General features: G+C 37.2%; 1 protein-coding gene across 3 annotated transcripts in view; it reads left to right on the top strand.

Moving 5' to 3' along the window:
* Positions 1–14,336, top strand: part of LOC140003093 (noelin-3-like) — a 47,931-nt gene that overhangs the window by 26,223 nt on the left and 7,372 nt on the right. Inside the window, exons 1-2 of one of the 3 annotated variants that reach the window (XM_072041897.1) lie at positions 8,698–8,931; positions 13,561–13,707. In XM_072041897.1, coding sequence (XP_071897998.1) covers positions 8,812–8,931; positions 13,561–13,707 — 267 coding nt within the window. In that variant the 5' untranslated portion in view covers positions 8,698–8,811. Of the gene's footprint in view, positions 1–8,697; positions 8,932–13,560; positions 13,708–14,336 lie in introns of those variants that run through there. The other 2 variants (XM_072041895.1, XM_072041896.1) reach the window with 2 other exon arrangements.

Here is a 14,336-nt window from a genome sequence, read left to right on the forward strand (position 1 = left end):
ACTGCAACAGCTAAGTATTTGTTTATTTTATTACTATTCACAGAGCAAATTTCTTTAAAATTACGTACTGTCTATGCATCATGCAACTTTTCTTGTTATTACTGACTGATCACTTAAGTAATGTATTAATATTTCTACTTTCCTTGCTCCTTTTACTCTTTTCTTCCCCTAACTGCAAGAAACCTTATGAGAAGTACACAGGCAGCAAAAGTTTTCCTAGAGCAAACATGTTTTCAAGTTGGAGAAAGTACTTTCATCTTTTTTCCCCCCCTACATTATGTTTCATTAAAGAAAAAACCCTACTTCTTGCAAATGGTCCAATGACATTCATCTAGTGTGAAAATGATGAACATCATCATCCCAAAGCACTAGCTGAGGTGGCCTCCATCTGTCCTTATTTGTGACAGACTGACTATGGGTTATATTCATAAGAAAACCAATGAACAATAATTTGCTAGTCCATCAAAAGTGAAAAGTCAGTAAGAAAAGAAGCATCTGTGAAATGTAGTTTCTTCAGGTTCCCACTTCCCACTCAACCACTGCAATATTTTCTTCAGCTTCTTCCTATTTCTGTCAAACCAACTCTTTTTATAGAGATTTTAAATCATTTTATTATAGTTATAGATCTAAAAGTGATTTCCAGAACTAACAATGATGGACATGACTGCTTTCTTATTGCTATTTAATTGCTTTAACAGCACCAGCACTTTGACAAATTGGCTAAGACATAGCATTTTTTTTTCCAGTTTCATTTTAATAGTCTTTACATTTATTGTTTAACCTCTTGGTGCCTTTACAAAATTATTCTGTATATGGTGATGTATTCAATGCCAGAAAACGTAAACCTTGGCTTGGAATGTAGTAACGCAAGACAAAAGCTCAGAACAGAATTTTTGCTTGGCCAGGACAGACTATTGTAAAATACAGAAAAGAACGGTATAGTTGCAATCATTTCTACATTATGCTTATTAAACTGCAGAATGGCAAGTCAGACCTCTTTACTGGAAGAGTGCCTTACCCACAAATTGCAATGTACACAGGGTTTTTGAGTTCCCTTAAAATAGAGTATAAATATCTATTCCCTCTTTGTATCCATCCTTCTTTGCAGTTAAACTATTTTCATAGTCCGAATGTTTGTAATCCTGTAGTACATAGGATTATAGAAGCTTTAAACATTTGCCATTTTGATCCCCTAGCCACCACACTCCTGCCTTTGAGCAAACAGTGCCAGCTCCCTGTAATCACCGACTGCCAAACACTGCAAGCACACATCGACCTGAAGAAGGTTCAGTTATACCAGCCACTTTCACAGGGATGGACTGCTGTTCTTAGAAAATACCTTCCCTCTGTTTTCTGACATGCAGGTGAATTCAGAACCATCTAAAACACTGAATTTACTAAATTATAACAAATTCACTCATTTTCATGGCACAAGCCCTACTCCAGAATTATATGATCTACCTGCACAGCGAATTTCAGCCTTTGAATATCTGAGAAGAGCCAAGTTCCTTTTTAAATTTACCTTCTGTGAAAGCCAGCTTCCTCAGCTGCCAACATCACTGAGGCTTTGTTCACTCCCCAGCAGAATAACACGTATTTTGAGAACGGGAAAAATTACAAGTGGTTAAAAGCCTTAAGCAAGAGGATTACCGCAGGAGGGATTATGCATAAATCCTTATATGCAGCCATAGCGGTTTTCAAAAGAATTAAACTGCAGTACTGTGTTGAGCCCAAGCAACGCCAGGTCCAGGAGCATATCACATCGCACCCAGTTGTCCTGTGTCCTGTCGCTCACGACAAGAGGAGGGACCTCAAGGTTTTCCAAAGCATGCAGATTCTCAGCCTTTGCTGGGGGGAAAGGACTCTGCACAATCTTTCATCATTCTCGACTAGGTAGATGTTAGTCCTCACTTCTAGCAATTCACACCACCCACTAAGCCCCCTGCAGACGCACTGCTTCGTTACTCTGTGCACTTGGGGGTTGCTAACTGCACAACACAAGGGAATAGGTGAGAAAGAAAATGAAAATGCTCTCCAAGAACAATGTCCCTTCATTCAAAGGGACTAAGAGCATCCTGAAAAATAAACAAACAGATAACAAAGGCCACTTACTTTAAAAAGAATGTCACCTCGAGCACCAGTATAAGGATAAGGATAGAACAGACTTCTCATAAGCCCTCCCCTCATACTCCTCCCGTCAGTGGAGATGCCTGACCAGAGTAACTACCATGTATGTAGGCAAAGACAAGGCTGGTGTAAGAATGTTCTCCAGAAAGGCCACACGCCTCTCGATCCACTCTTGCAAAGAGCCTGGACATTACTACTTACAAGTCACACTGCCGAGCCAGAGGTTTTTGTTGAACATAAATGGAGTTAGATGAAGCAGCTCGGGATTCCCCCGGGTTTCTAAATTCAGAGAACTAGAATTGAACTGAAAGGGCAAAGATGTGCTTTCACTGAGCTGAAGGTGGACTAAGAACTGTAATTGCTATTCAAATTTTGAGAATTTGGGTTTATACACACATTAGCCTCACTTGAATAATTACCAGTGCTCAGGAACATGACTAATGCACTTTTTTTTTTTAAATCCACATATTGCTGAGCCACCACCAGAATACATTACATGAAGAAAAAGAAAGTACACGCTACAGAACAACACCACGGTACCATGGGAAGCTGTGACTTCCATGCATGAGCTTAATTCCTAAACCTAACCTGTCAAAGTACTAACTTAGAGTGGCTTAAGTTTCCTGACTTTGCTCTGCTTCAAAGGAAACTATTTAAGAAATCTGAGACGTGACTGTGCAATCACTTTGATCTCTGTCTACATAAAATGCAGTTTTAGGCGAAGCTTTTATACAGAAGTCATATATTTTCATACCAAATAAAACTTTTTTTTTGTAGCATTTACCCATGAATACAGCTTTCAATTCTAAGAACTGTTTGGGAGGCTAACATATTTTTTCACACACATTTATAAGATGATATGAGGGTTAAGTGACTGCTACTGAATTAGCTATTTCCTCTTTCTTACAGTCACTATTCCTCTTCCTCCATCCAGGATATAATTAGACATTTTTATGCATTTGTGTGTGTGTTCCCATATTTATGACTCTCAGAACATTTACTTTGTTAATATTCCTAATACTGATGTTAATTACTTTTATTATACAGAGTTTATCGTACTTCAACGTGACAACATAAAGTAGGGCTGTATTCTCATTTATATTAGACCCTGTTTAAACCATATGAAAATCTAACAGGAACTCAAAGTAAATTGAATATCATAGACTAGAAAAGCCTTATACCTCTTATTTAATAGCAATAAATTGGGGCATTCATATGCTATCCTTAGTAATACCTTTTACACTGCAAATAATTTATAAATGAATAGTACCAAGCTGGCATACAAGTATCTCAGCTGACAACACTGAAATTGTTAGATTTAGACAGTTCCATATAAGATAAAAATATGGCACGTGCAGTCATTCTGTATAAATAATTTAGCTTTCACTCTAAGATAATTTGGCTCCAAAAAGAGAAAATTACTATGCCAGTAAAATAATAATAATAAATCCCAGTAACTTGTTTTAAAAGAATAGTGCTTAGATTTTAGAAGCATTATTGCTTTCTAGCTCTTGTTCATAAGACTATTTCTTAGTAGCATATCAAGAACTGGAAATGTGAAATTGCACTTTTTTTTCTTTAAAACAGAGCTTCCGTGAAACATAGGAAATAAAACAAAAACTTATGATCTAACTAGATGAGAACAACCCTTCAGTTTTTCTATGGTTTCTGAAAAGGTCTTTGTATATATGATTGCAAGTATGTTTCTCATGAAAATTTTCTATTTGCTTGCCATTTTTTAATTTCCCCAAACGTTTATGGCAAAATAAAGCTAAAATTATTTCAAAGTTTCTGTTCTTTAACAGAAAGGTTTTTTAAAGCATTCCTCCAGTTCTAATAAGAACACAAATAAAATGTAGTTCCAGTGAGCACTTCCACTGTTTAGGAAAAATGATATTTTAATTGTTCCCATGGATGGGTTCCTTTGCATACCACTCTGGAGTAGCTATTTGACAAATGGGTGCATGGCATAAGAAATATTGCCTATGCTGATGCTGCACAAGTCAAGTCCATGTTTAGGGGAAAGGTGTAGCCTATGTAAAAAAAAAAAAAGTCTAGCAGCAGCATAGGACACAGCTTCTAAATACTTAAGGTCCTAGAAAAGCATTTTTGCAGCTTTCCAGTGTAAGCTACACTACCATCAATCCCTGGGCTAGGGTTGCTTTAGGAGACTCGTATCTCTCTACAATCTGCAATCACGTCACTGCACCGCAGTGCAAATGTGCTTTAAAGCCCTTATGCACTTACAGCAGATCTAACTTCAGCACCGTGGGGAATCCAGATATCACCTGCATGGTAATTTGCAATTATAGAACCAGAAAGAATACTAGAGGAGAATCTCCTGGTATGCTACCTTTAAAGACATATCTAGCAGCAATACTGTGAACCACACATCAGCAGGTTTTCACTTCAGCAGGCAGACTAGTTGGAAGAAAATAAAATTCTAAAATATGTTAATGAATATTCTGTATGTAATGAATATAATGAATATACACAAAAGCCAAGCAGCATATCATCTGTAGAAAAAATCATGTGCCCCCAAACAAACAGCATTCTTTGTGGGAGCTGACAATACATGGGATTAAGGATAATTAGCAGTAATTACTCATCTGAACTTCAGAAAAGTTACTGTCTTTGCAATGTAGTTCGTCAAAGGTTTAAGTCAGGAAGGGACAGACTATGGTCTTTTGTGGATCAGAAAATGTTTAAAAGAAAAACAAAACTATAAACAGCTGCAGCTCAATGTGGTATAAATGTAGCATGACTGTTCTAGGAAATGTGTTGGAACTGGGGGTATTCGTGTGCATATTAAACCTCTAAAGAACACGGGAACAAAAAAGGTGATAAAACTGGTGAACAGCAGAATCTTTTGCGGTTAGTCAGATCTAGAGAGAATGCTGAAGTGCTTCAGAAGAACCTATATGAGAAAATTATACAACATGGAGAAATGATAATTCAGCTCTGAATTAAAAAAATAATAATAAAATAAAATAATTACTTGTGAAATTGTCAGGCTGGCAAGTAATTGCAAGAATTCAGCAAAGAGACTGACTCTCGATGTCATTCAGAACAAATGGGGATACAGGAAAGGGGAAGAAATTTATAGGACATTCATTATTTCAGAGATAAAAGTAACCATTGAAATTATTGAATAAATATAAATTGTATGTATAAGTATAGGGACATGATAATATGTCTACATAACTATGGTGTGCACATGTTAATATACCATAAGGGCTTTACTCTACTTTTCTCTTATGCACTTGGTACACATATCTTGGATTATCAGGCATTTAGAATGTGTGTCCTACCGTCTGCTCAATGCCCAGCCTCTGACAAGCTGCTCTAACAGTTTTAACACTGCAAAGTTTGTAAATACCTTTACACAATGCAGGGGCCTCTTGAGAGCAGATCTTTCTTGTTCCTTCATCCAGTAGTCTTAATGATTTCTCATGGACCATTAAGTTTTCTTGTTGAAGAAAACTGTCTCAGATGTTTTCTCTCCGTTTTTAGGGCCTGGATATTGTAATCTGAATTCTGCACCTATAATCATATTAGAGAAAAAATGATTATTATGTTTCTGTCTACATTTCTTCATGATACTACATTGTATGCTATGTTGTAGGCTGACTGAAATCATGGCCCTGGGCAATTGCACTTGACTGAAATTCACTCCCTTCTAATCTTACGTAGAACTTTAGAGGTGTTAAAGGTCCAACATCGCTGCTGTTCTGGTCTTCAACATTCTGATGACATGGCACTCACATATCTGCTCTATAGCCTTAGTTTTCTGTATTTGTGATTTACATTTTATGTAACTACACCCTAAAATGGGAAAGAGAAAAAAAAAAAGTCAATGCTGAAGGTTGAATTCAGTGATGTTCCATTACATTTTCTGTCTCTTGCTGCTCTAAGAAAATGTTATGCTTGATCCTTCAAGTCATGTTAAAAAGATCTTATTTGTACTTCTGCCATACTACTTTGCACAGCAACCTCATGCTCAGAGGGGAAAAACGGAGCCTGAACACAAGCCCATCTGCTCCACAGGACAAAACCCAACTTTGAGCCACAAAGTATCTCCATAGGTACAGGAACTCTATTTTGGACACTCAAACACCTCCACTCACTCTGCCCTTCTGCTGAGGTAACGCCTGACCAGCCTTTCAGTCTCATTGATGATTTTTTTTTCGTTTCTACTAAGTAACCAAAAGATGTTCTGGCTATTAGATCAAGGTTATGCTTACCAAAAATGCATTTTTCATTGGAAAATAGCAGACTGGAATTAAACACAGCATTTCTTAAAATTGCAGTCTAATCACAACTTTTGGTAAGTATACTTTTCACAAAGGACATAATTAAACCGCAGAACTCCATATCAGTAGATGATGTGCCACCCCAAGTTACCGATGAGTTAAAAAGTGATGAGAAATTCACGGAGGAAAGCTTCCTGGAAAGGCCACTGAACACAGTTACAACCTCAGGCCTTGTAAGCACCACACTTTGCTGGAAGGCTACAGCAAGAAAAGTATTGCAGTATGTTTGCTCTCTTACGCTCCTCTATTAAGCATCTGCTGCTGGCTGTTGCTAAAAAAAGGAACTAAATGAATCAAGGAGACTGATCCAGTGCAACTCTTTTCTTTTTTTTTTTTTCCCTGGGATTTTGTTTATTTCAAACTGAACAAAAGAATCACAACGCTTTCTTATTCAAACATCAGAATTATTTGCTATTGACTCATAATCTGAAAGCAATTTGAATTCTTTGGAGAAAATGGCCCTTGTACATTATTTTGTCCCAAAAGTTTTGCCAAAATATGTGAAATAAGTCAAAATGCACACAAGTGTGTGCATTCAACATGCATCAGATAATTAAAACTACAACAGGTTTAACACTTTAACTTATCCTTTTCAGATAGATCTTTTACTTTCATGTCTATATATGTATATGGAAATTAGCAAAGAGCTTATTTTTCTGTGTAGAATCTGCATATAAACAAATAAACTCATTCTTTCAGTTTTCAAGTGCACCTCTTCAGTGAATTCAGCGTGTTTTTGTTTTGAGTACCTGAAACATTTTGCAGCTCACCTTACTGTGTGACTCCCAGAAAATATATAACGTTGGGATGCGAGGAATTTCTCTGTGAATTCATTCCATTGCTGAATCCTTGTGCCTGAAGACCCCTTGTAAGATTAGATAATAGCCCTCCACGTGGTTTTCTGTTTCTTTTTTAAAAACTAGTTTTCCGTGTGTCTTTGTTAAACAAGAGATTGAAATCATCCCAAATGAATGTTGGAAGAGAAAATTTAGCCTGACTTCGGTGTACAAGACCTAAGAATCTGAAATATTGTTTGCAGGACTGATACTACAAGTTTAAGTTTACACGTAAACTATAAGTTTATACTTACAGTAAGTATAGGAAGTTTGCATTTGTGATGGCACACTGCTCTAAAATGCAACCCTTTCCATTTTATTACAGGTTTCCTTCATACAAACTTTAAAAGTTCTTTAAGAAAAATATACTCCTTTGGACACAACTTCAGAAACAAACTAAATCCATAATTGCCTCAGGAAGCACACACAGTAGTCCATCTCTGCAAATTTTTAAGCAAGTTCTTTCTAAAATAATTGCCATTAGAAATCCCTGCTCAGCATTTCTTCTTTTTAAAATAACTCTTTAAAAAAAAAAAAAAAAAAGAAAGAAAAGGAAAGCTACCTCAACACAATGATTTATATACTTTTTTCCCCCACAGTTACTAAGTTTCTGAAAAAGATTAATTGCTACTGAACCTGGAGATCAGTCTACAGCACTAGAGAACATCAGATTTAACAGCAGATTAGAGCCAAGAGAAGCCTCCAAATGCTATATGAGCAACCCACAACTTATTTTCTATTCCTAACAACAGTGAATACACACTGAGTCTGCCAGCCCTGTAATGCAAAAATTTTCAGTGTAAAACATGCACAGTAAAAAAAAATAAAAACAAAACACTAAATACTATCTTAACATGTATCTTAACATGCCTTGCAAATTATAAAGTTGCCGATGTTTGTAGTTTATGTGAGATCAACAAATCAAGGGGTATTTGGGGAGGTTTCTGGGAATGCCTGCCTTTGTCTTTTCATGGGCATGCTTACAGCTCTCACCCTTCCCCTGTCCCCCGGGACAAGTATAGTTCCTGTATCATCTTTTGAAGTATACCTGAGCATATTTCTACCAAAACAGCGATGGGGAGTAGGGAGTTTTTTGTTTGTTGTTTTGTTTTCTTTGTTTCAGTTTTGTGATTGTGCTTTTGAATTTCAGACAGGATGACTAAATGTACTGTTTTAGTCCATTCTGCAAGGACTAAACTAATGAAGTGCTAATTAACTTTCCAGCACCTATAAAGAGGTAATTCACTCATCCCATCTCCCACTGTAAACTGCAATGGCTATTAGCATGTAAAGGACTGCCAAGTCCTATAATAAGTGTTACAGTCATAAATAGCAAATAAATACTGATAAGCATTGTTAGTAAGAGCAAAGAAAGAGACCAAATAAAGATAAGAGTGTCCTTAACAGATGATTCAATCTGGGTACCTTGCTCTCCTTCCCCGCTGAGGCTGTCGTGTGCTGCAGTCACGCCTCTCAGCGCCAGCCTGCACTGGGATGATAATCAGTCACTATGAAAACTCATTAGCTCCACAGCAATGAGCCCTCCACTGCTGAAGCTTGGTGCTGTTCTTAGTACCGTGGCAATGATCTCTAACTGGATGTCCCAAACTCTCCCATCTCTGGTAGGACTAAATACCACCAGACTACCCACTTCAGTAAGTAGCTGTGATGTGTTGCAATCCATCTGAATGCTGAGCAAATATAAGTGCCAGCAAAAGCTTTACTCTGTTGCCTCTCTATGAATCTTTTTAGAGTACTAATCTTCCTATCATCACTTAATGCATGCTTCTTTTTGGGCATCATAAATCTGCACATTGGTGAGCATGTTGTGGTCTTACTATGAAAGAAAAGATTTTAAAATAGCATCCTTAAATATTTAAGAACAAATGCCTTCATCTTGAGGGTGAAATGCTAAAAATAGCACAGCAATGCCATTTCTTTTGCTTCGATATTTTGCCTGTTTACTGCTCCAGAAAAAAAAAAAATGTACTGCATTATTAAGGAAAACAGGTATCAGAAGATTTCTTTTTAATTTTTGTCTGATTAGTGCTATACATAAGCTATTGACTACAATATTCAAGGAGCCTGATCCTTTCTTATTTTTTCCTTTATTGGAGCATGGTTAAGCAAATAAATAGCTGATAAAATAAAATTGGTACTAGGAAGCTGGGTATCAGAACTTTAGAAAGGTAATTGTACAAATAACAAATATCAGCTTGTATGTTTGATGCTCATATCCAACAGCCTCTGTTAATTAAGACCTACAGAAAAGCTGTGATTAGCTATTAATGAAAAGTGTAAAAATTAAAGTAATAGTTTAGCTAGGAACACTATCCTAGTTATAAGTTATCTGTAAGTTAAACTAGAACACATTTTTTCTAGATGGTTAGTAAAACAATTTTATTATAACTGCAGTCAGATGTTTGTATGATAGTGTGTTATGTAAAAGATATAGTTAACTGTTTGTACAGTAGAGCACAATATACAGAACTTAATTTTTCAGTTGTAAATAAAAATGCATTAACTAATCAACATTTAATTAATTGAATATATGCACACAGGAAAAGCATTACTGCAGAAAGTCACTTCGTTTAGACTTTAAATACCACTACTTTAAATTTAATTATATTGTAAGAAACAATTCTTATAAGTTTTAGAGCATCAAGGTGAAAAGACAAGGAAAAGCTCCAGTTTGTTTTCTATAAATGGAGTTTATGCCCACTGACCTACAATACAGTTTGCTAGTTCTTGTGGCAATGTGATATTATAAGAAATAAGGTTCCCTATCTAATTTAAATCCAAGTTTAAGGTTGCAATTGAGTGGCAAAGAGGTGCACACTTGTTGTTGCAACATGTAGGCATATGTATATTTACACACTAATATATGATTATATATATTGTCATTTTCAAATTCCAGGTAGTGTAAACTGCCATGCCTCCCTTGGCTTCATCGGAACACTGATGTTACAAATGCCTCCTGAGTATTATTTTAGTAATGCTCTTCAAACTCAAACATTGGAGTTATATGCACATTTTGGGTTTCAAGAGGGCTAGCAGGAGTGCCTGGAGAGCTGGGGACACAAGCACAAAAACCCGATTATCTGAGCTTGGCAACATCTGCCAAGTGGAAAAAATACCATCTTCAATCAGGTGGCATGTTGTTATAGAACTAGCACCACAACTCTGCTGCCTTTTTCTAAACTTCAGCTTCTAGCTGAGACTTTATGGCCCAGGTGCTCAGCGATGCTGTGGTCATCACTACCTGTTTTTTAATTGGCAGCAGTCAATTAAAGTTAGCTGTCAAGTTAGTGTCATCCCCTGGCAGCTTCTCTAGTGAACAGTGCTGCGCAAGCGGTTCTCCAGAAGTTCTCTCCTATACACAGCTCAAAAATTGCACATCTTGCACCAGGAAAAAAGAGCAAAACCTCCCCATCTTTATTAACATTTTCTCCTCCCCTTGCTGGAAGAAATGTAGGGTCAGGGGAAAGACCCCCCTCTTCAGCAACGTTTCACTCCCAGGACCAAAATCCTACGACTGACAAGTATTGTTCTATTTAAGCACTGATACTGAGTATACGTGTTTCCATTTGCCCAATTACTAGTAACAATGGAGGCAGCTATAGCAGCTTTATCAGAATGTGAGTGCAAGTGAAAAAAATTAATCTTTGTAAGGTAAGTAAAGTGACTGTAACTCAGCAGCCTGCCAAGGCAGATTAATATGGCTCTTTGTAGAGACTCTTCTGTTTTCCCCAGATTTCCAAGAACTAGAATGATTTGTCTTCATTGCTGCTGTTCACCACTCGTTATTTCTTTTCTCGTTTGTTGACTAAGGCCTGTCAGCAGTAAGCCTGCGTTTGGAGACTAGATTCAGCAGCTTTCAAAAGGTTTTGATGCATTCTAGCTCTTTCCATGTGGCACAGCAGTTTCTGCTTGAGATAGGCATTAAATGACAAAGAAAATTAAAAAAAAAAAAAAAAAAGAGAGAGAGAAAAAAAAAACTAAGTGCACCTACCTGCACATGCTTATTTTTCTCTGTAATTATTCGTATTACCCATCCTAGTTAACAAAGGTACCCCAATAGCATGCACACAGGTAACAAAGAATACCAGAAAAAAAAATGTAGCCCACACTGGAGCTGCTGTCTCAGCACTCATTTCTGCATGGGCAGCCCATCACAACGCATTCATATTATGCCTGAAGGTCTTTCACTGTGAAAAATATTTTCCCAAATAGCTACTGCATTTTTTATTTTTTTTTAAATCAAGATATACGTTAAGTGCCATAAGAAAATATCAGCCAAATTAATCAATAAACATTATTTTCTCAGACAAAACACACCAATACATATTGTTAGCATATACAAATACCTTTGACAACACAGCGTGGACTGTAATTGCTTTACTACAGACCATGCACAATCCTGCTATCGCATCCATTCTCAACTGCAGAGAACTCTATTCACTTGAATGCAGTAAAATCTGTTGCTATCAACCAAAAATAGCAGGTATCGCAAATATCACAGTTTATTCATAAACTATACGGAGTATTTCTGTTCTGTAGGAATTATAATTGCAAGCTTTAGGCTCCTGAACTTCAACAAGAGGTTGCTCTTGTATGGGCACACTGGGCAGCCTTTCTACAGAGCAGCATGGAAACTTGTGAACAGAGCTTACACTTCAAAGGGTCACCAGCTATAAGGTTTCAATTGTTCTAGCTTGCCATTTTAGTAGCTGCTCAAATCTAATTTAAATTATCTCTCCAGTTGTAAGTTTGGTTAGATTTTATTCTTCTCCATGTGTTAAACTAGATCACCTGTGCCCTAAAAATTAAGGCTGCAAGAGCACAACAATTTAGCACTGACCTTTGGATATGCCTTTCTGTCAAACCCAGGTTTGACTGTCCTCTGTTTAGTCATCTACGCTATGATACCTTATTCTTCCTTCCAAAACAAGGGAACAATACAGTTCTGAATTGTTTTAGTTAACTCCACAGTAAAAGAGGTCACTGCTGTCTTCAATGACTTCTTCAAAATAGACACTGTGGGGGACAAAAAGTCTATGCTCTTCTCTAACATTGCGCTGATACTCAGAAAAATATTGCTACCTTCCCGTCTGACCTCAGTCTACAGAGATACTGCACCTTTTCTGAGGCACGGAACTATGCAACTTACTCCTCACTAAGCATCAATATCAAAGCTTGCCAATTTTAACAATCACTCTTTGTGCTGACACCGAGTAGAATTTCAGAATAAAATTAATTTATTCCAACTTTATCCAGACCAAAAATATTTCAGTGTCATCCATTAGCAACTGCACTGTAAAATTCAGCAGCCAATATAGTATTATTAGAAAAGAATAATGCAGAATATTAGCTTGAAATTACAGCCTGAAAACAGTCAAAATATTTCTGGTGCCAATTAGTTTTCATTCCCTCACCTGAATTTGTTCGATCATCTGATTATGGTGCTTTGTCTCGTTCTGATGCTGTGCATTTCTATAAATCCCATTAAGTAGACAGTTACCTACTCTTGCAAGGTATCACATGAGTTTTAAAGGCAGTGTAGTGTTGGCCTGCTCTGAAATACAGTTTTTTACTTTGCTCTTGTTTGTGGTGGTGGTTGCTGAAAAAGAACAGGTTCGGAATTCCTAAAATTCTGTGCCAGTAAAGGACAGTGTGATGCCTTTCCTGCCCTGTGCCATGCCTGCCATCACCCCCGATCATCTAAACTAACCTAGTACTTTTCAGTACTGCCCCTGTCTTCCCTTTGGTGTACGTGTAGCTGAAGTCAACCAAGAAGAGTTTTCTGTGCTGCAAACCTGCTAACACACCTCCAGAACCGCTTCCCAGCCAATTCCCTATTGCGTGAGTCACACAGACTGTGCTTTCTCTTTGGGATTTTGTATTTGTTCTTTTCTGTCTTTGTTGTTTCCATTAGTCTAAAGTAAAAGTCATTCAAGCTGAAAGGACATATTTGTTCTCTGTTAATGAAAAACCTTACCGTCCCTCTGCAAAGAATTACATCAACCACTTGTGCTGAATCACTAACAGGAAACTGCTCTCACCCACACTGGAAACAATGCTCAGAGACTCTGCTGCAGATGTGCAACATGGCAAAACTGTGCAAAATCACCAGCCTAATTAGTTAAGAGGATAATGAGTGATGACTAGGAGGAACCTCACTGCAAATATATAATGCAAACAATAAAGAAAAATAGGTGGTGTTTTCAAACAGCAATTAAATCTATTCTGTTCCCTTTATTTTTATTGTTGTTGTTGTGTTACAGACTCAGATTAGCCCCAAGGAAGGGTGGCAAGTTTATAGTTCAGCCCAGGATCCTGATGGCCGTTGCATTTGTACTGTTGTTGCACCTGAACAAAACCTATGTTCAAGAGATGCCAAGAGCAGACAACTTAGACAGCTGCTAGAGAAGGTAAGTCTTCCCAATGAATTTCTCCTTTTGATCACTGAACTTCCCTGGAAATCCACTCCTGCCTCTCTAAGTTTAATATATAATGGTGCCCTGAAGCGTTATCTATAAAAACATTCCTTGAGGGTATATCCCCTACCTGTGTTTTCACCACTTATCGTAATTTGTCTGTTTCCCTCATAGCACACCTCTGTCAACCCAAGCCACTTATCTAGCAAACTGAAGTTGCGTTTTCTCTTGCTCATTCCCCAAACCCTTTCTTACACACATACAGGACTGACTTTCCCTGTGTCAAAACAGTTACAAATCCCACCTTAAACTTCCTCGTTGTTGTGGGATTTAAACTACAGCTCCTGCTTCAAACATGTAAGTCTCTTGAAGGTCATTCCTTGTCTCTTATCAGCAAATAATGAGATACAGACATGACAGCACCACCAAAGCAGACCGTACAGATGAGAAACAATTCTAAGTTATTTTTATTTCTTATTTCCTCAGTTAATACTATTTATTTCATTCTCCGGTGGTGCAAATTTTGTCTAAACAACCCAATTCTTATTCCCACTATTATCCACTCTTGTTTATATATTAAAATTGGTAAACTGTTATTTTGTATGAACCGAAAAAAACACTGC

This window comes from Anas platyrhynchos, chromosome 8 (genome assembly GCF_047663525.1).
Source record: "Anas platyrhynchos isolate ZD024472 breed Pekin duck chromosome 8, IASCAAS_PekinDuck_T2T, whole genome shotgun sequence".
Taxonomy (NCBI): Eukaryota; Metazoa; Chordata; class Aves; order Anseriformes; family Anatidae; genus Anas; species Anas platyrhynchos.